Here is a 22,399-nt window from a genome sequence, read left to right on the forward strand (position 1 = left end):
CCTATCTATGCCTCTCATAATTTTATAAACTCCTATCGGGTCTCCCCTCAGCTGCTCATGCTCCATAGAAAACAACCCAAGTTTGTCCAGCCTCTCCTCATAGCTCATCCGCTCTAATCCAGACAACATCCTGGTAAACCTCTTCTGCACCATTTCCAAAGCCTCCACATCCTTCCTGTAATGGGGCAACCAGAAATGCACACAATACTCCAAGTGCAGCCTAACCAAAGCTTTATACAGCTGCAACATGTACCCAATGCCCCAAACAATGAGGGCAAGCATGCCTTACACCATCTTTTCCACCCTATCTACTTGCATGGTCATTTTCAGGGAGCTATGGACTTGGACCGCAAGATCTCTCTGCGCATCAGTGCTGTTAAGCGTCCTGCCATTAACTGTATTCTTTCCCCTTACATTTGACCTCCCAAAGTGCAACACCTCACACTCACTCGGATTAAACTGCATCTGCCATTTCTCCGTCCTTTTCTGTAACCGATCGATATCCTGTTGTATCATTTAATAATCCTCTTCACTGTCCACAGCTCCACCAATCTTTGTGTTGTCTGCAATGATACTGGCTTCAATGCATTAAAGTTTCCCACTGGAATTAAATGGCAGATGCCGCTGGGAATCTAACGGAATGGTGGGGTCCCTGTCCGCAACTTGTCCCTTTGAGCCCCTGTGATTGAACTCTGCTTCAGAAGGTAGTGTGTGAGGTGACAGCGTGTTTTAAATTCTGGTTCTGACAGCTCAATGCCTTTATCACAAAGTCTGTAGTATCGGCTGTGTTTTCAAAGTCCTTTTCCTCTCTTTGAGCTGAGATTTAGCGAGGTCTTTGACGAGGTCCGGCATAGAAGGCTAGTCTGGAAGCTTAGATCGCAAGGGATCCAGAGCTAAGTGGATATGTAATTGTGTTGTATTTTACATAATTGTAATTTGCAGGTACAATAACAACATTTAAAAGACATTTAGATGGATGCCTGATGTCTTTTTAGATGGATGTCTAAACCTTGCCTATCCATGACAGATACATAGATAGGAAAGGTTTAGAGGGATATGGGCCGAACGTGGGACTAGCTCAGATGGATATCTGGGTCGGTATGGATGAGTTTATGACTCTAATTTCACGGCAGGCAAGTCAGGATCTAAGGCGGTGTTTCTGATGCGTTGGTTTGGATGTACTGGTGTGAGAGAAGGGGATACCTCCGGAGTTGGGAAACTGTCCTGGTACAGGTGAGACACGAGACTGCAGATGCTGGAATGTGGGGCAACAAACAATCTGTTGGAGATTGTTTACAGGCATATCGATACAGGTGTATCGGTACAGGCGTATCCTGGGAGAATTGGATCAATTTTAAAAGCTTGGTACTGCTCCCCAGGGAAGCTAATCATCTAGGAAGTGAAACCCTGACGTTATTCTTCCTACACTTGGGCCTGGAGGTTTCCTGACTATGGATCCAGTCAGTTGGTTCTCTCGTCCTCTTCAGTCCCGATCAGGTGACAGACGAGATCCGGGATCTGTGGAGCGAGGGAAGGTCTGCTCACCCGCAGCTGATCCCTTCAGGGGTCAGCTCCTAATCCCACTCAGTCTTGTCAGTGTCTGGGGAAGGGGTGTCTGACTGAGGTCTGGGGCAGGGGCGTCAGACCAGCATCTGGGTGGCTGACTGGAGTCTGGGGGAAGGGAGGAGATGGGACCAGTGTCCAGCCGGAGTCTGGGGGAGGGCTCTCTCTCTGCCTAACGGGGGTCTGGGAGGGGTGAGGCAGCAGCTGACCCTCTCTCTTCCCCCTGTCCCCCATCTCTCCCCCACTCTCTCCCCCCACTCCCCCCACACTCTCCCCCCACTCCCCCCACACTCACCCACTCTCCCCCTCTCCCCCTTCTCCCCCACCTCCCCTCCCCCCTCCCCCTCTCCACCCTCGCCCTCCCCTCCCCCCTTCTCCCCCCTCTCCACCCTCGCCCTCCCCTTCTCCATTCCCTCCTCCCTCCATTTCTTCCACTATCTCCACCTTCCCCCTCCCACTCTCTCTCCCCACCCCTATCCCCCCTCTAATTTCAACCTCGTGCTATCTTTCTCTCTCTCGCTTTCTGTCCCCCTCTCTCTCCCCCCCTTCCCCAATCTTCTCATTCACTCACTTTCTCTCTGCTGATCTTTCTTACTCCCCCAATCTCTCTCATTCCCCTCTTCTCTCCCCTCTCTCTCTCTCTCCCCCCAACTTGCCCCCAGATTGCATTTTCTCTCTCCTCCCCCATTCTCTCACATTTCCCCCTCCCTCCTTCCCTCACTCCACCCCTCCCCATCCATAGGCACCTGATTCCCGTTCCCAACACCCCCAGTCCTCGTTGGAACGGAGAGTTCTCCGGCACGCCACGCACTTCCCCCGATCTTCCGATCCATCCTTCAACAGGCAGGCAAGTTAAGTGGGACTTGTGCGTCCCACTCTGCTCTTAAGTTAACAAGCCTCTTCTTGTGGGATTTGCGTTTGCGGAGTCTCTGGGGTTGTACTCTGCAGCTCGTGTCTGACTCACAGACTGCAGCTGTTTGTCACATGAATACTTGGCATTAAAAGTGATGTAAAATTGCCCATAATTATACTATTATTGTTATTACAAGGCCGTTACAGCTCTCCTCATCAGTCATAATATTTGTTTTGTCAAGTTACACCTGTCTTTCCATTATGAATAATTTGGTTTAATGAATCGCGTTGCCAAGCATCCCGGTAACCATGGTATTTCAGTAACCGAGGCTGTCTGGTCTGTCGAGAGGAACGGTGAGGGATTGGTTGCAAGGGCGATAGGCCCACCTACCTGGGGAACCCTGGCATGGTGATTGGCTGCCACTGCCGCCAGATGTGGCAGGGTGTCCATCGATTGGACCGTTGCAGTCCACATCTGGGAGAGTTTATTGGGCACCCCATGCCAAACCTTGGACTTGGCTCCCACACCGAGCTTCCGGCTCTCGACTCTCCCTTGGTTTCCCTCCTCAGCTCTCCACCTTCTTAATCTTTCCATCTTTCAGCGCATGTTTTGTTCTGAAGCCGGGTTCCAAAGTTAGAATAAAAACACAAAATGCTGGAAACACTCAGCAGGTCAAGCAGCATCTGTAGAGAAACAGAATTAGTGTTTCAGGTCTGAGATCAGAGTACATGGATTGGAAGGGTTTACAAGGTTATGGGCCAAACGCTGGCAAATGAGACCAGCTTGGATGGGGCATCTTGGTCAGTATGGACCAGTTGGGCCAAAGGGCCTGTTTCCTTGCTGTATGACTCTGTGAGAAGTTCTGATGAAGGATCTTGTTTCTCTCTCCACAGATGCTGCTTGACCCACTGAATGTATCCAGCATTTTCTGTTTTTATTTCAGGTTTCCGGCATCTGCAGATTTTTAATTTTTCATCCCGAGTTGCAATGCCAACTCCCTGCCTCACCAGATCCCTGACCACATTCCCTCCTCCCTTCAAGCCCCTCCCCACACAACCCTCCAACCCGGACAATCGATCCTTACACAGGTCCCAGAGAAACAACTGTCTGATGGCTAACAACCCTCTCACTTGGGAAAAATAATTTGCAAGCTATGCTGTTAGTCTCTGACAAGCCTGCACGCTTGGAGCTGACAGTGAGTGCAGCATCTTGCTTATCTGCAAGAGTCTATCAAGCACCGTCAAGAATGCAGAGGATTTAAGCCAGTTCCACTCTTCATTATGACTGAAGATGCACTTGGTGATTTTATTTCCATTACATAAAACTGTCAATGATGCACACATCAGCCAGCTTTTGACACACCCTGGTGCTGTGTACGTCCTATTGTGTGATGCACAAATAGTTGCTTCATCTTCTTGGGGTAAGAACTCGAGGCAAAGGGATGTGTTCAGACAACACCCATTGTAATGAGTGTCTTCAGTGAAGGGCACAGAGATGGCACAGCAGTTAAATTACAGGACTAGTAATCGAGAGATCAGGGCCAATAATCCAGAGTTCAAAGCCCAAAAATGGCAGCTTTAAAATTTAAATTCAGTTAATGATCCACAATTGGTAATTGGTTTATTATTGTCACATTTAGCGAGATACAGTGAAAAGCTTTTGTTTGCGTGCCATCCAGACAGATCATTCCATATACATGCATCAAGGTAGTACAAAGAACGCAGAATATGGTGTTACAGTTACAGAGAAAGTGCAGTGCAGACAGACAAATAAAGTGCAAGGGCCACGACGAGGTAGATTCGGAGACCAAGAGTTCATCTTTTAGCTTATGAGAGGTCCGTTCAAGAGTCTTATAACAGTGGGGTAGGAGCTGTCTTTGAGCCTGGTGGTACGTGCTTTCAGGCTCCTGTATCTTCTGCCTGAAGGGAGGGGGGAGAAGAGAGAATGTCCGGGGTGGGTGGGGTCTTTGATTATGTTGGCTGCTTTACCGAGGCAGTGAGAAGTGCAGACAGTCCACGGAGGGGAGGTTGGTTTGTGTGATGCACTGGGCTGCATTCACAGCTCTGCAATCTCTCGTAGTCTTAGGCAGAGCAGTTGCCACACCAAGGTGCACCTGTAAAAATTGGTAAATCTCTCATGAAGGGAAAACTATTGTTAGATAAGATATCTTTATTAGTCACATGTACATCAAAACACACAGTGAAATGCATCTTTTGCGGAGGGTGTTCTGGGAGCAGCCCGCAAGTGTCGCCATGTTTCCGGCGCCAACATAGCACGCCCACAACTTCCTAACCCGTACGTCTTTGGAATGTGGGAGGAAACCGGAGCACCCGGAGGAAACCCACGCAGACACGGGGAAAACGTACAAACATTCTCAAGTAACACCGTGACATCTAGTCTGTAGTGTTGCAGTGTATCTGGAGATGGCTGATTAGACCAATCTGGCCCCAAAGGTCCCTTTCACACAGGTGACAGAGGTGTAGCGATGCTGGTGCATCAATTGTTCTTGACTTTCGAGACTTTCCTCTCTGCTTCTTGAACAACTGCAACGTAACGTCCCAACTTCAACACTCAGTGCCCTGACCAATGAAGGCCAGCGTGCTGAATGCCTTCTCCACCTCCCTGTCTACCTGTGATGTCACTTCCACGGCATCTAGTGTCTGGAACCTCACCTTGCCGTTTTATGTGGAAGGAACACTACTGAATAGCTACAATAATGGTGCAAGACCTAAGACACAGAAGTCGGCCATTCAGCCCATCAAGTCTGGTCCACCATTCTATCACGAGCTGATCCATTCTCCCATTTAGCCCCACTCCCCCCGCCTTCTCACCATAACCTTTGATGCCCTGGCTACTCAGATACCTATCAATCTCTGCCTTAAATACACCCAATGACTTTGCCTCCACAGCCACCCGTGGCAACATGGATGGACTCCCGTGCTCACCGTTCTGGGATGCCCGTTGTCATGGTTACCTTCCAAAACCCTGTAGCTCCCAGCCACCTGTTGAACTCCCACGTCCGGCTGTTCCAGGGAGTCAAATCAGCCTCAGGCAGTGGAACCCAAGGACCCTGAACCCGGACCACTGCACTGGCTGCCTGACAGCTCACAGACCCTCTCACTAACGCCTCAGATAATCTGAGTCATTTAGAAACAATCAGAAACAATTTAAATAATGAAAAAAAACTAATAAAATATTAAAAATAATAAATTCCTTTAAAAGCACATATAACAGTTAAAGTAATTAAAAATATTAATGTTAATTAAAATAAGGTAGAAAATACACTTATCTTTTTGGTGAAAGTCAGTGAGATCATTCAAGTGGGTGGGGCTGTGATGGATGTGCAGGTCGTGGGTAGTGTAAGGCTGGGGGAATGGTTACAGAACATTTCTGCACCCAGAGCTCTGTATGTCCGGGGCTGTGTATTGGTATTGGTTTATTATTGTCACTTGTACCGAGGTACAGTGAAAAACTTGCCTTGCATACCAATCGTACAGGTCAATTCATTACACAGTGCAGTTACATTAAGTTAGTACAAAGTGCATTGAGGTAGTACAGGTAAAAACAATAACAGTACAGAGTAAAGTGTCACAACTACAGAGAAAGTGAAGTGCAATAAGGTGCAAGGTCACAACAAGGTAGATCGTAAGGTCATAGTCCATCTCATTGTATAAGGGAACCATTCAATAGTCCTTTCACAGTGGGATAGAAGTTTTCCTTAAGTCTGGTGGTACGTGCCCTCAGGTTCCTGTATCTTCTACCTGATAGAAGAGGAGAGAAGAGAGAATGACCCAGGTGGGTGGGGTCTTTGATTATGCTGGCTGCTTCACCAAGACAACGAGAGGTAAAGACAGAGTCCAAGGAGGGAAGGCTGGTGTCCATGACGCGCTGGGCTGTGTCCACAACTCTCTGCAGTTTCTTGCCGTCTTGGGCAGAGCAGTTGCCATACCAAGCCGTGATGCATCCAGATAGGATGCTTTTTATAGTGCATCAATAAAAGTTGGTGAGAGTCAAAGGGGATAAACTGAATTTCTTTAGCTTCCTGAGGAAGTAGAGGCGCTGGTGAGCTTTCTTGGCTGTGGCATCTACATGATTTGACCAGGACAGGCTGTTGGTGATGTTCACGCCCAGGAACTTGAAGCTCTCAACCCTGTTGATGGAGTTGTTGACATTCATACCCAGAGCACGTTGCATGTAACAAGTGCTTTTGCAAAGAGCCTTCAACCAGCGTTCAGTGTGACCTCGCCTGTAGAACAAGTGATTTAAAGCTGAGTCACAGAAACACTGAGTCTGTGCCAACCATTAAACTCCCATCTACACTCACCCTATTTCATTACCTCCTCCTCCATATCGATAAATTGGTTTATTATTGTCACGTGTACCGAGGTACAGTGAAAAACTTGTCTTGCAAACTGTTCGTACAGATCAATTCATTACACAGTGCATTGAGGTAGTAACAGGGTAAAACAATAACAGAATGCAGAATAAAGTGTTACAGTTATAGAGAAAGTGCAGTGCAGGCAGACAATAAGGTGCAACATCATAACAAGGTAGATTGTAAGGTCAAGAGTCCATCTTATCGTACTAGGGAACCATTCAATAGTCTTATAACAGCGGGGTATAAGCTGTCCTTGAGCCTGGTGGTACGTGCTTTCAGGTTTTTGTATTTTGTTGCCTGATGAGAGAGGGGAGAAGAGAGAATGTCAGGTGGGTGGGATCTTCGATAATATGGGCTGCTTTTCCGAGGCAGCGAGAAGTGTAGACAGAGCCATTCTCCATCACCCATCTACACTGGGAAGAAACCCACACACGGTCACAGGGAGAACGTGCAAACTCCACACCGACAGCACCGGAGGTCAGTATCGAACCTGGGTTGTTGGAGCTGTGAGGTAGCGGCTCTAACTGCTGCGCTTTCTTGGCTTCAAGGAAAGTTGTAACAGAGAGGTGGAGCGGTTTGGGGAGAGAATTATAGAGTTGAGGGGGTTTGGCTGTTGAAGACGGCACTTTAAAATTAGGGTCTGTACAAAGCTTTGAGTCAGTCTCAAGATTTTTGTTCCGTTCTACATGAGGTGGAAACTGGGATTTGACCAGTCAATATGCAGTACTTTTCAACAATTACTCTCATTTTAGAAATAAATTGCGGGGGGAAATGAGGTTAACTCAGAGACTAATGAAGAACAGCAAAAAACTGCAGATGCTGAAAACTTGAATTAAAAATTCTGCTGGAAACAGTAGGTCAGGCAGCATCTGTGGAGAGAGAAGCAGTTAACCTTTCAGGAACAGCAAAACAAGCTGCTGGAGGATCTCAGCGGGTCAGGCAGCATCTGTGGAGGGAAATGGACAGTCGACGTTTCAGGCCGAGACCCTTCAGTAAAAATCACAAGAGGGAGAGCAGTGAGGGAGGGTCTCACAGAACTCCCACCCAAGAGAAGAGAGAAACTTCTTCAGTCGGCAGACATTGAAGAGACTTCTCAGTGGAGTGGTACAATGGAGACAGAGGAGGCTTCAGATGCTGGAATCACCTTGCAGATCCCTCCAGAGATGCTGCCTGACCCACTGAGTTCCTCCAGCAGCTTGTTTTTTGCTCCACGTTCCAGCATCTGCCGTCTCTTGTGTCTCCAGTTAACCTTTCAGGTTTGGAGGTGCCAGAACTGATGAAGGGTTCGGGGCCCAAAACGTTAACTGATTCTCTTTCCACAGAAGCTGCCTGACCTGCTGAGTATTTCCAGTGTATCCTGATTTTATTTCACAGACTAAAATGACCTTGTTGTCCACCAGAGGTGTTGCACAGTGAGGAGTTGTTTGGGATGTTACCTCCTTTCTTCGTTTCCATGTAACACAGTCCATTGAACTGTTTTGCTTCCCTATTTTACTTCCCAACAGATTCCTTGCAGGAGTTCTGGAACTCTTGGCTCTGGAATCCCATTCCCTGGTGTGTTTACTGTCTCAAATTAAAAGCTGCATTGGGGAGCCAGGATATCGGGGTTCTTGATGATCCTCTGGCCTTCAGTTGCAACAATCTGCTGGGGGAACTCAGCAGGTCGAGCAGCATCTGTCAGAGAAAAGGGATTGTCGATGTTTCGGGTCAGTCCTGATGCAGGTTTCCAACCCAAAACGTCAACAATCCCCTCAACACCACCCCCCCCCCCCCCCCCCCCCCCCACCCACAGATGCTGCTCGATCCGCTGAGTTCCTCCAGCAGATTGCTTGTTGCTCCAGATTCCAGCATCCGTGGTCTCTTGTGTCTCAATCTGGCCTCTTGGTAACAGGAACCCCCTTCCCTGGAGAGAGGACAGTGAGCAGCTTCGGGAGGTGGTGTGGTCACTGATAGCTCCCTCAGTGATTGGGCGAGATTGTCAACCTGTGCCTTTTCCCCATTACAGCTGGTGCCGGAGACGGGACCCAAGGAAGGAGGAACGAGACTGACCATCACCGGCGTGAATCTGGGCCTGACGTTCTCCGAAATCCGATACGGGGTGCATGTGGGACGAGTCCGCTGCAATCCCATTCCAGAGGAATACATCAGCGCTGAGCAGTGAGTGTTTACTTCAGCCATACAGCACAGGAACAGGCCCTTCAGCCCACGATGTCTGTGCCGAACACAATGCCAAATTAAACTAATTCTTTTCTGTCTGTACGTGATCCATATCCCTCTATTCTCTGCATACTCGTGTGTCTATCTAACAGCCTCTTAAACACCTGCATCGTATCTGCTTCCACCCTTTCTCCCAGCAGCCCGTTCTCGGCACCTACCACTCTTGGCTTAAAAAAATTTGCCCCGCACCTCTCCTTTAAACTTACCCCCTCTCACCTCAACTGCGTGTCCTCTAGCATTTGATATTTCTACCTTGGGAGAAAGATTCTGACTGTCTACCCTATCTCTACCTCTCATAATTTTATAAGCTTCTAAGAGATCTCTCCTCAGCCTCTGATGCTCCAGAGAAAACAATCCAAGTTTGTCCAACCTCTCCTTACAGCTCATACCCTCTAATCCAGGCAGCATCCTGGTGAACCTCTTCTGCACCCTCTCCAAAGCCTCCACATCCTTCCTGTAATGGGGTGACCAGAATTGCATGCAATGCTCCAAGTGCAGTCTAACCAAAGTTTTATACAGCGGCAACATAACTTCCTTACTCTTATACTCAATGCCCCGAGCACTGAAGGCAAGCACGCCATATGGCTTCTTTACCACCTTATCCACTTGCGTTGCAACTATCAGGAAAGCAAAATCACCCTCAGTCCTTCTAATCCACAATTAATGTGTTGGAAATTTCCCATAATGTTCTGATCCCATCAGCAAGTTGATTCCTCTAGGTTTTCTGAGCAGTCTGGAGAGCAGACAGATGGCAGGGTAAGCCAATTCTGTCAACTGCTCCATAAAGTCAAATGATTTCTGTTTACTTAAAATAGGTTTAGTCTGAGTCGGACGATAGTGGACCAGCATAAAACGCCGTCCAATTTAACATCTGTCCCAGAGGCCATGGAGCATGGGCAGAAAATTGGGAACTATCTCTGTGGGCAGATGTTTCATGCTTGCAACTGGATTTTCAATACATGTAGAGTCATCCAGCATAGAAACATGTCCTTCAGCCCATCGTGTTCATGCTAACCCTCGAGCACCCATCTACACTGACGCTACACTTAACCCATTTTATTCTCCCCACATCCTCATTAACTCTCCCCAAGTTCTATCACTCACCTGCACACTGGGGGCAAGTTCCAGCAGCCAGTTATCCAACCAACCCGCACGTCTTTGGGATGTGGGAGGAAACCGGAGCACCCGGGGGAAACCCACGTGGGAAGCCTTGAGGGGCATGGATAAGATGGATGATCAGTCTTTTTTCCCAGGGCAGGGGAGTCTAAAACTAGAGGGCACAGGTTTAAGGTGAGAGGGGAGAGATTTAAAGGGGACCTGAGGGGCAGGTTTTTCACACAGAGGGTGGTGGTTATGTGGAGCGAGCTGCCAGAGGAAGGGGTCGAGGTGAGTACAATTACGATGTTTAAAAGACATGTGGGTAGGTACATGAATAAGAATGGCTAAGAGATATATGTGCCAAATGCAAGCAAAAGGGAGTAGGTCAGGTAGGGACCTTGGTCAGCATGGATAAGTGGGCTGAAGGGCCCATTTCCTTGCTGTATAACTCTATGACTCTAACAGGGAACATAGACCATAGAAGAGTACAGCACAGGAACGGGCCCTTCGGCCCACATCGTTGTGCCGAGCCAATTATATTAGTAATAAAATACCCAACCAAACTAATCCCTTCTGCCTCCACAATGTCCATATCCTACCATTTCCCTCACATCCATTTGCCTATCAAAGAGTTTCTTGAATGCCCCTATCGTATCTGCCTCCACCACCACCCTAGGCAGCACATTCCAGGCACTCTCCACTTTCTGTGTAAGAAACTTGCCCCGCACATCTCCTTTGAACTTAACCCTTCTCACCCTAAATGCATGTCCTCTGGTATTAGACATTTCAATCCTGGGGAAAAGATACTGGCTGTCTACTCTATCAAAGCCTCTCATAATCTTATAAACCTCTATCAGATCTCCCCTCAGCCTCTGCCGCTCCAGAGAGAACCCCCCCCCAAGTTTGTCCAACCTCTCCTCATAGCACATGCCCTCTAATCCAGGCAGTATCTTGGTAAACCTCTTCTGCACCCTCTCCAAAGCCTCCACATCCTTCCTGTAATGGGGCGACCAGAACTGAGTGCAGTACTCCAGATGCAGCCTAACTAAAGTTTTATAAAGCTGCAGCATAACTTCCTGACTCTTGAACTCAGTGCCTTGACTAATGAAGGCAAGCATGCCATACGCCTTCTTCACCACCCTATCAACCTATGTAGCCACTCTCAGGGAGCTATGAACTTGGACCCCAAGATCCCTCTGCTCATCAACACTGTTAAGGGTCCTGCCATTAATGGTGTTCTGTCCCTTTACATTTAATCTCCCAAGGTGCAGCACTTCACATTTGGCCGGGTTGAACTCCATCTGCCATTTCTCTGCCCGTATCTACAACTGATCTATATCGCGCTGTATCCTTTGCCTGTCTTCTACACTATCCACAACACCACCGATCTTCGTATCATCTGCAAACTTACTAACCCACCCATCTACATTTTCATCCAGGTCATTTATATACATCACAAACAGCAGAGGTCCCAGTACGGATCCCTGAGGAACACCACTAGTCACAGACCTCCAGCTAGGATAAGTCCCATCGATCACTACCCTCTGTCTTCTACAGGCAATCCAGTTCTGAATCCAAATGGCAATTCACCGCGGATCCTATTCTCCCAGGGAGAACGTGCAAACTCCACACAGTTAGTGCCTGAGGTCAGGATTGAACCCTGGTCGCTGGAACTGTGCCAATGTGTCACCCTCAATACAGTTGCATTGTCCTGCCAGTTTCAAGGGAGTTTGACTCCGTATCTAACCTGTATTTTTTATTTGAAAAGGGAGTGGGAACAGGACTGATTCTGCTGCCCGGTATCTCCCTGAGTAAACCTGTCTCCAACCTGTGCTGTTCTTGCCCTGACAGTGTGTGACAGGACATTGCAGAAGGAGCTTTATTCTGTACCTAACCAGTACCATCCATGACCAAGAAGGTCTAATGTCAGCACTGACTGAATTTCTGTTCCCCTCGTGCGCATACCCCTCACCTTGCAGGGCAGAAGATTTGCCACCAGTTGCTTAGCGAGTGGGAGGACATTGTACTCCCTGCAATGTCAGGAAGCTTGAATCATCACAAGGGAAACCCAGTGAAGGTGGGGAAGGGCTGGGGCAAAGGGTGGCTGGGCTTCCGGTGTGAACCGCTTGAATCGAGCTAAAACGGAGAGACGCAACTGTGCTGGAAACCACTAGTGACTGCAGCGAACTTTCTTCTCCAGGATCGTGTGTGACATGGAGCAGGCCATGCCACAAGTGGCTGACAAAGGTTATGTGGAGGTTTGTGTTGTGGACTGCAATGACGATTACCGAGCGATCTCCTCTGAACCCTTCACCTTCGTGGTAAGAGTCCCAAGTATTTGAATCCTTGCACCACTTTCATTCTAACGTTCATCTATGCAATCCCTTGGAACGGCCTTTAAACAGTAAGCTTTAGGGATGAGAGTAATCTGTGAGTGTTGTGTTCAGTGGACTGCCCGGTCTAGGAGGTCTCTGGTTTCAACCCCAGTTGGTGTTGATTTCATTTATTTTGGCTGATGCTGCTGCAATTGGCCTCAGTATCGCAGGTTAGGAAAGGGTTAGTCAATGATTCTGCTGTGGCTGAGTGAATGGCAATCTCCCCTATGATTGAGGGGTGGTCACGGATACAGGTCCCACTCTGAATGTCGACCATGTTGTCCCGGCCGTGACTTCTGACGAGAAGCTGGAGCCAGGGACCCATCTTCCCAGCGAGACATAAAAGACCCCACAGCCGCTATTGAAGAGGCACAGGGGTTCCCTCCAATGCTCTGGGACAATATTTGTCCTCAACCAGCAACAATAGGGCAGGCAGGGGACAAGGTCTGTTGCTGGCCTAGAAGTCAGAGCAATGGATAACTGATCTGGAGACAACAAGTTTGAATCCTGCTAAGGGATTTAAATTCAGATTATTAAGTAATTACTTAAACTAATCCCGTTCCTGGTAAGACTACTGTTTCTTTTATAAATAATCCACTTGGCTCACCGATGTACTTCACCGAAGGGAATCTAGCACCTTACCCTGCCTGCTGCAGTCTCTCCAAGATGCTTGACTCTTAATCACCACCTCAGTTTAAGGGGCAATTAAGGACAGACAATAAGTGCTGGCATTGCCAGCAGCAGCCACCTCCTGTGAACTAAATTAATTGATGATCAGCTCATTATCACATTGATTTTGATGGGAGCAGTGCACAATTTCCAACACGTTGACGGTGTCTGTACTTCAACAAAAATATTTCATTGGCCTGGAAGAACTTTGGAAAGTCCTGAGGTGCTATAAGAATTTAAGACAATCTTTCTTTCAGAGTTTGCAGAGCCTCTCTTTCCTGCGTCCTCCAACTTGCACGTGTTCTCCATCCCTTTCACACCTCCTGCTCTGTCCCCCTGCTTCTCTGCAGCTGATTCAGTTTATTTCTAACATCAACTTTGTTTTCTTTCCCCGCCCCCCCAAATCACCCAAGACGCCAAGGTTTAACAAAGTGGTCCCCTCCCAAGGGCCCGTATCCGGGGGCAGCCGAGTGACAATCATGGGCGTCCACCTCGATGCTGGCAGTTCCGTGGAGGCTTACATCGGAGATACGGGAATCTGCCAATTCGAAAGGTGAGTGTAGAAAGAGCAATCCTCGTCACTTTACAAGGAAGCCTCGCCAAAGGGGTTCACTAGGCTAATTCCTGGGATGAGAGATTTACACTATCACATGTATCTCAAGATGTTGGATCTTAACTCTGAATTTTAGAAGAATGAAGGGTGATCTTATTGAAACATATAAGATCATAAGGGGGCGTGATTTTGATATGTTCTTCTGGTGGGAAAGTTCCGAATGAAGAGGGTAAATTGGTTTAAATTGCTTTATTATTGTCACATGTACCGAGCTACAGTGAAAAACTTTGTTTTGCATGCCATCCATGCAGATCATTTCATCACATCAGTGCATTGAGGGAGTACAAGGGAAAACAATAACAGAATGCAGAATAAAGTGTTACAGTTACAGAGAAAGTGCAGTGCAGGCAGACAATAAGGTGCAAGGCCATAAGGAGGTGGATTGTGAAGTCAAGAGTCAATCTTATTATACTAGGGGACCATTCAATAGTCTTATAACAGTGAGATAGAAGCTGTCCTTGAGCCTGGTGGTACATGCTTTCAGGCGTTTATGTCTTCTGCCCCATGGGAGGGGGAGAATGTCCGGGGTAGGTGAGGTCTTTGATTATGTTGGCTGCTTTACCGAGGCAGCGAGAAGTGCAGACAGAGTCCATAGAGGGGAGGCTGGTTTCTGTGATGTGCTGACCTGTGTCCACAACTCTGCCGTTTCTTACGGTCACGGGCAGAACAATTGCCATACCAAGCTGTGATGCATTCAGATACGATGCTATCTATGGTGCATCAATAAAAGTTGGTGAGGGTCAAAGTGGTGAATCTCTGGAATTCTCTACCCTGGAAGATTGAGGCGGCGAAATCACTGGAGGTATTTAAAGAGGAGATAGATACATTTTTGAACAGGGGTTGGAGGACCTGTGGAGATCCAGCACAGCGGAGAAGATGAGGCTTGTGGCAGATCACCCACAGTCAATCGGATGTCAGGACAAGTTTGAGGGGCTGAATGGCCTATTCCTCCTATTTTCATGTGTTCTTGAGGCAGGTTCCATCCATTTTTCAATTCTGCCAGTCCTTTTCATGGAAAAGCAAGAAAAAACTAGAGATGCTGTAAATCTGAGTTAAAAACAGAAAGTGCTGGAAACACTCAGCAAGTCAGACAACATCTGCGGAGAGAGAAACGGAGTTAACATCTCAGGCCAATGACCTTGCGTCAAAACTGGGAGAAGAGGGTTGTTTTAAGTTGCAGAGGGAATGGCCATGATCGGGTGAAGATCAAGAGAAAAGAGAGCAAAACATAACGATCTGCTGGAGGAACTCAGCGGGTCGAGCAGCATCTGTGGAGGAAGGGAATGGTCAACGTTTAGAGTCCTGTTGAATCCTGATGCAGGGTCTCGACCCGAAACATCGACCATCCCTTTGTATCCACAGATGCTACTCGAGCCGCTTGAGTCCTCCAGCAGCTTGTTTTTTGCTCCAATTTCCAACACCTGCAGTCTGCTGTGTCTCCAAGAGAAGATGGTCGGTGTCGACTGAGAAAGGGTGCTGAAGGCAGCTAATCTGACAGGGAGGGAGGGCAAAGGAGAGAAGAACAAACAATTAAAAAAAATTGTGCTGGAACTGTACAGAGGGATCTTGGGGTCCAAGTCTATTGCTCCCTGTAAGTGGCTGCACAGGTTGAAGGGGTGGTAAAGAAGGCGTATGGTCTGCTTGCCTTCATTAGTTGAGGCACTGAGTTCAAGAGTCAGGAACCTATGTTGCAGCTTCATAAAACTCTGGTTAGGCCGCATCAGGAGCATTGCATTCAATTCTGGTCGCCCCATTACAGGAAGGATGTGGAGGCTTTGGAGAGGGTGCAGAAGAGGTTCACCAGGGTGCTGCCTGGATTAGAAGGCGTGTGCTATGAGGAGAGGTTGGAAAAACTTTGGTTATTTTCTCTGGAGTGGTGGAGGCTGAGGGGAGAGCGGTTAGCATGACACTATTATAGCACCAGTGACCCAGGTTCAATTCCCGCCGCTGTCTGTAAGGAGTTTGTACGTCCTCCCCATGTGTCTGCGTGGGTTTCCTGCGGGTGCTCTGGTTTCCTCCCACATTCCAAAGATATACAGGTTAGGAGCTGTGGGCATGCTATGTTGGTGCAGGAAGAGTGGGCTGCCCCCAGCACATTCTAAGTAAAGCAAAAAGATGCATTTCACTGTGTGTTTCAATGTATATGTGACTAATAAATAAATATCTTATGTCTTATCCGATAGAAGTTCATAAAATTATGAGAGGCATAGATAGAGTAGACAGCCGGTATCCTTTTCCTAAGGTCAAAATGTCTAATACTATATGGCATGCATTTAAGGTGAGAGGGGGAAAGTTCAAAGGAGATTTACACAGAGTGGTGGGTGCCTGGAATGAACTGCCAGGATGGAGTGGAGGCAGATGCAACAGAGGCGATTATAAGAGGCTATTAGATCGACACATGAATGTGTAAACAGAAGGGATGAATATAATTAGGCGTTTAATTACCAGTTTAATTAGTTCAGCTCAACTTTATGGGCCAAAGGGCCTGTTCCTGTGCTGTAATGTTCTATGTTCTGTATAGCATTTGTTGGAAACCTGTCGTTTATCGGTAGTCCCAGGTATTGCCAATTCCTTTTCATGCTCTTTCTCTATTCTTGCCCTTCAGGAGGACTTCAGGGGAGATTATTTGTGTGACATCTGCCTCGACCAGGGGCACAGGTCCAGCATCAATCCGGGTCCACATCAACAGGGCTCAACTGCAAAACCCCAACGTTAAGTACAACTACACAGACGATCCCACCATTTCCAAAATTGAGCCAGAATGGAGCATTTCCAGGTAAGCTCGCTTGGAAATTGAGGAGTTGTTTTTATTGAGTGTCCCGGCCGTTGGTTTGCACTCAAACCACTCCTCGAAGGGCTGGTTCTTGCCCACAACTTAACAACATAGTTTTGCGTAAGAATAATCCTTGGGCTTTTTTGGGAATATCTCCATGATATCTTGCATCAAATGTGAATGCGACACAGTGGTGTAGCTCCAGTGACCCAGGTTCGATCCTGACCTCCGGCACTGCCTGTGTGGAGTTTGCACGTTCTCCCTGTGACCACGTAGGTTTCACCCGGATGCTCGGGTTCCTCCCACATCCTCAAGCCGTGCGGGTCGGTGGGTTAATTGTCCACTGTAAGTTGCGAAATATGCGGTGAAATGCATCTTTGCATAGAGTGTTCTGGGGGCAGCCCGCAAGTGTCGCCACGCCTTCAGTGCCGACATAGCACGCCCACAACTTCCTAACCCGTACATCTTTGGAATGTGGGAGGAAACCAGAGCACCCGGAGGAAACCCATGTAGGCACATGGGGAGAACGTTAAAAACTCCTTACAGACAGTGGTCGGAATTGAATCCGGGTTGCTGTTAATAGCGTTACACTAACTGCTACACCACTGTAGAATCTGAGAGGAAGGTAATGAGGGGAGAATGGGTGATACTGTGAGCCAGCATTGATTTAATGAGCTGAATGGCCTTTTATGGAACCACCACCCTCCAATCTGTCTGTCAACTAGTTTGCAGGACCAGGGTCTTTCCAACACTTCCCAGGGGCTGTGGTGGAAGCAGATACAATAATCATATTTAAGAGGCTTTTAGGTAGACATGCAGGGAATGGAGGGATGTGGATCACGTGCGGGCAGAAGGGATTAGTTTAATTTGGCATCGTGGTCGGCACAGACGTGGTGGGCCGAAGGGCCTGTTCCTGTGCTGTACTGTTCTATGTTGTATGTAAATGGCTGCTTGGGTGGCAGAGTGGGTGCTTGCCAGTCTGCTGATTAGGGACTGACGGAGCTCTCAGACCCTGTCACTTGGCATAACAACAAGGGCCACTATTGGAGAATTATTCATGAACTGCTGGTGCACTCTGACAATCCCTCGTAAGAACAACTGAATAAATGTCAACGTCTCTTCACTGCCCTTCACAGATGAGCATCGTACATTATTAATTTTTTGTCTATTTTTAGCTGAGTGTTTGCTTTCTTTTTATTTAAAGATTGAAAGACCCACTTTCTCAAAGGTCTGCAACTTTGACACTCTCACTGGCCCCCCCCACCTCTCTCTTTCCAACCACTGAACCTTACGGCATAGAACTGAAGGCCACTCAGCCCATTATATGGGTGATATCTGTGAAGAACTCTCCAAATATTCCCACAGCCCCTCTACGAAACTCAGAACTCCAAGTATAAGAGTCACTGATAACTCCAATGGAATTTACAGGATATTGTTCTCCCAGAACGAAAAGCAAATGTGGAACTTTTAGATATTTTTTGGATATGAAGGCATTGTTGATAAGGCCCACATCTCCCTCAGGCTTGACAAGGTTTAGAGGGATATGGGCCAGACACAGGCAAATGGGACTAGTTTAGATGGGCATCTTGGTCGGCATGGACTAGCTGGGCCAAAGGGTCTGTTTCCGTGCTGTACGGAAACACTATTTATTGACCGTCCCTAATCATGCTTGAGAAGGCAATGGTGTCCCTTCCTTGAACCACTGCAGTCCTGGTGAAGATACTCCCGCAGTACTGATGGGTAGGGGCTTCCAGAAGTTAGACCCAGAGGTGATGAAGGAATGCCTGAAATTCCCTGAAATCTCTAGTTGAAGGGTCCCGACCCAAAAGGTCGACTGTCCATTTCCCTCCACGGATGCTGCCCGACCAAAGTCAAAGTCGAGTTTATTGTCATGTGCACAAGTCCATGTGTGCACAGGTGCAATGAAAAACTTACTTGCAGCAGCATCACAGGCACACAGCATCAGATAAGCAGCATTCACAAGAAAAACATAAACAAATTATACACAATTTTTACAAGAAAGTACACAATTAGGACAATAAAACCAAAGTCTATTTCAGTACAAAGTGGTCATAGTGTTGCTAAGCTGTAGTGATTAGGGTCATGCCGTTTGGTTCAAGAACCAAGAGAAAGAAAGGACTGCAGATGCTGGAATCTAGATGAAAAAACAACAAGATCCAGCAGGCCAGGCAGCATCCGTGGAGAAAAGCAGGCGGTCAATGTTTCGGGACCAGCGGTTTGTCTCCACGGATGCTGCCTGGCCTGCTGAGTTCCTCCAGCATCTTGTTGGTTCAAGAACCAAATGGTTGAAGGGAAATAGCTGTTCTTGAACCTGTTGGTGTGGGATTTCGGGTTTCTGTACCTCCTGCCCGATGGTGGCTGTGAGAAGATGGCATGGTTACTCCAGAAATTTATTTTTGAGGTCAGTTGGGCTGGCACGGTACGATGGGGCAAATCGTGGCTTCCCGTGTGGTGCTCTGGACCCACTAGTGTGGAGAATCCAGTACTGAGGTTTAGGTATGCACAGTAGCTGTCAACGTTGCTGGTGACATCCGTACCTTGCCAACAAATTAGCAACAGTGATACACAGTCGCCAAAAGTCTGGCTGTACTTCCTTTTCCCTTGATTTCGCGGTGAATGGACTTTGCATGGAATACCTCACCGTCACCTGCTTGCCGGCACTCCCTCTTCTGACCCCGTGGGTGAGAGGGGGTTAGTACAGTGAAGCCTCTCCCTCACTCACAGGCAAGCAGCAGCCTGGCGGACAGGCGGATGGGTGCTGCTGGGGCAACCCCCCGCTGCCTGTCCCAAGTTCCACGTGTCCCGGTAAAGTGTGGCCACTTTATAAAGATTCTACTTTCGAGACCCTTTGGCAAGACCCTCACTTATTGCCCATCCCTGGTTGGGAGGAGTGGGAGTCGAACTGTACACAGCAAGCTCCCATGACTTAAAAAAAAACGATTAAAATCAGATAATCTCTTTTACTGATGTTGACTGCAGGATTAGTACAGTCAAATTCCGATAATCCGCCATCCAATTGTTTGGAAATCTTGATGGTCCAGCATTGGTTCACTTGTTAGTTCGGAATGTGAGACAGAGGACCTGAGTGCAAGTGGGGAAATGCTGAACTGTGGGCTGACCTTGCAGCTGGATCTGAGGTTGTTGTCGAGAATAGCAGCGGTCAGGAATGTGGGTGGAACCAGAGCCGAGACTGCTTGTGTTATTTCCCACTCCCTTTAACCCCCGGGAGTTCGCTGTGAAGTTGAGTGTACGATCATGTAGCGTGTAAATAAAAGTGTATTTGGGTATTAACAGCAGTAACATCCAATCATTCGGAAAATGGGTTAGTCCAGCACTTCCAAGGGTACCAGATCATTGGAGTCTTGCTGTATCTAGAGCAATACAGCACGGATACAGGCCCTTTGGCCCAACCAGTCCATGCCGACCACGGTGCCCACCCAGCTAATCCCAATTTCCTGCGTTCAGCCCATATCCTTCTAAGCCCCGCCCCTCCATGTACCTATCCAAGTGCTTACATAGAACAGTACAGCACAGAACAGGCCCTTCGGCCCACAATGTTGTACCAACATAGCTATTCCCTCCTACCCACAGATTGCCCATATCCCTCCATTTTCCTCTCATTCATGTGCCCATCCAAGCCCCTCTTAAAAGCCCCCAATGAATGTGCCTCCACCACCCTATCAGGCAACGCATTCCAGGCATCCACCACTCTCTCAGTAAAAAACGTACCCCTCACGTCTGTTCTGAACCTACCCCCTCTCACCTTAAGTGCATGCCCTCTGGTATTGGATCGCTCAATAATGGGAAAAAAATATTGCTTGTGTACCCTATCTATGCCCCTCATAATTTTATACACTTCCAACAGATCACCCCTCAGCCTCTGCCGCTCGAGAGAAAAGAGCCCAAGTTTGTCCAGCCTCTCCTGATAGCACACGCCCTCTAATCCAGGCAGCATCCTGGTAAACCTCCTCTGCACCCTCTTTAAAGCCTCGACATCCTTCCTATAATGAGGTGACCAGGATTGCACGCAATACTCTAAATGCAGCCTAAGCAGAGTTCTATAGAGACGCATCATAACTTCTTGACTCCTGTACTCAATACCCTGATTAATAAATGCAAGCATTCCATAAGCCTTCTTAACCACCCTGCCTACCTGTGTAGCCACTTTCAATGAGTCATGCACTTGCACCCCAGGGTCTCTCTGCTCTTCAACACTGTTAAGGGTCTTGCCCTTTAGAGTGTACTACTTCTTGACATTAGTCCCACCAAGGTGCTTCTTAAATGATACAATTGCACCTGCCTCAACCGCTTCCTCTGGCAGGATAATGGGGGGAACTCCCCTGCTTTTTGCCACGTGGTCACTTATATTCACCCGAGAGGGCTGAGAGAATGTCTCACCCAAAAGACAGCTCCTCCAACAGTGCGGCATCCCTCCGCCCTGCAGTGGAGTGACAGCCTGGATTCCTGTGTTCAAGTTTCTCGAGTAGGATTTGAACTGTGGACTTCTGGTTCCAGAATGTAACCCACTGAGCCACAGCTGGGGAGTGCAGAGGTGACTTTGAACACAGCAGGATCCCAGAACTGACGGGCAAGTGATCTGATATGACGGTCAGTTCACCGACAAACATTGACCTCCGGGAGGACTCCCCTCTCTCCTGAGGCGACGTAGTGTGATCTTTAACATTGTCCGGGATATTTCACCTCTAATAGTGAAGCTGCTTCTCAGTTCCGCACTGGGAGTGTCGGTCTCTCGAGTGGGGACAGAGACCACAGTCTTTGGCATAGAGGATGGGCCACACCCACCGTACCACAGGATGACTTGTGGGTGAGAAAGACCCCTTTGTGGGAAGTCAGAGGGCCAGCAGGTCACCTGGGAACACCTCGCTGAAGGACGGAAGTGGCGTAGGTGAGATGGGCTGGGTGTGACGGAGATCGGGGAACTGGGAAATAACGTTCCAATCCACTGAATGATTTACTAATTAGTTTTCTCCTCTTCCCCCACCCCTTTTCATTTTCTCTCTCTCAATCTCTATCCCTTTCTGTCTCTCCATCTCCACCTCTCCCCATCTCCACCTCTCCCCATCTCCATTCTTTTCTTCACCTCCAACTCCTTCTCTCCCATTATTTCCATCCCTCACTCTGTCTCACTCTCCCCTCCCACCTATCTCCATCTTGCATCTCTCTCTGCCCCCTTATTGCCCCCTCTCATTGAACCGTCTCTCTGCCCCCTTCTCTCTCTGCCCCCTTCTCTCTCTGCCCCCTTCTCTCTCTGCCCCCTTCTCTCCCTGCCCCCTCTCCCTGCCCCCTCTCTCCCTGCCCCTCCCTGCCCCCTCTTTCCCTGGCCCCTCTCTCCCTGCCCCCTCTTTCCCTGGCCCCTCTCTCTCTGCCCCCTCTCCCTGCCCCTCTCTCTCTCTACCCCTCCCCTCTCTCTGTCGCCCTCCCCCTTCCCTCCCCCTCTCCCTCTCCCTACCACAAGTGGTGGGACTGCACTCATTGTAACAGGGACCAACCTCGCCACAATCCAGGAGCCCAGGATTCGAGCGAAGTACGGCAAAGTGCAGTCGACAAACGTGAGTGCCTGACCTTAACGCTAGTGACACCCGACTGCGGAACCTTACGGCGGGATGAACAGCAAGCTCAGAACCCAAGGAACACGAGTGAATTTCCTTTCCTGCCAGGGCATAGTACTGTCGAGTCAGAGACTTCTTCCAGAATCAAAGAATGGTTACAGCAGGGAAGAAGGCTATTCAGCCCATCAAGTCTGTACCTTTCCTATGTAAAGTCAATCCAACTAGTTCCCCTCCCGATCTTCTCTCCACAGCCTGCAGCTTGTTTCCTT

At 48.4% G+C, this 22,399-nt stretch overlaps 1 protein-coding gene across 1 annotated transcript in view; it reads left to right on the top strand.

Moving 5' to 3' along the window:
- LOC127572138 (plexin-A1-like) overlaps nt 1-22,399 on the top strand; it is a 456,000-nt gene that overhangs the window by 360,326 nt on the left and 73,275 nt on the right. Inside the window, 5 exon segments of the mRNA XM_052019089.1 lie at nt 8,800-8,951; nt 12,310-12,430; nt 13,567-13,706; nt 16,372-16,542; nt 22,037-22,130. Coding sequence (XP_051875049.1) covers nt 8,800-8,951; nt 12,310-12,430; nt 13,567-13,706; nt 16,372-16,542; nt 22,037-22,130 — 678 coding nt within the window.

This window comes from Pristis pectinata, chromosome 6 (genome assembly GCF_009764475.1).
Source record: "Pristis pectinata isolate sPriPec2 chromosome 6, sPriPec2.1.pri, whole genome shotgun sequence".
NCBI classification, from domain to species: Eukaryota; Metazoa; Chordata; class Chondrichthyes; order Rhinopristiformes; family Pristidae; genus Pristis; species Pristis pectinata.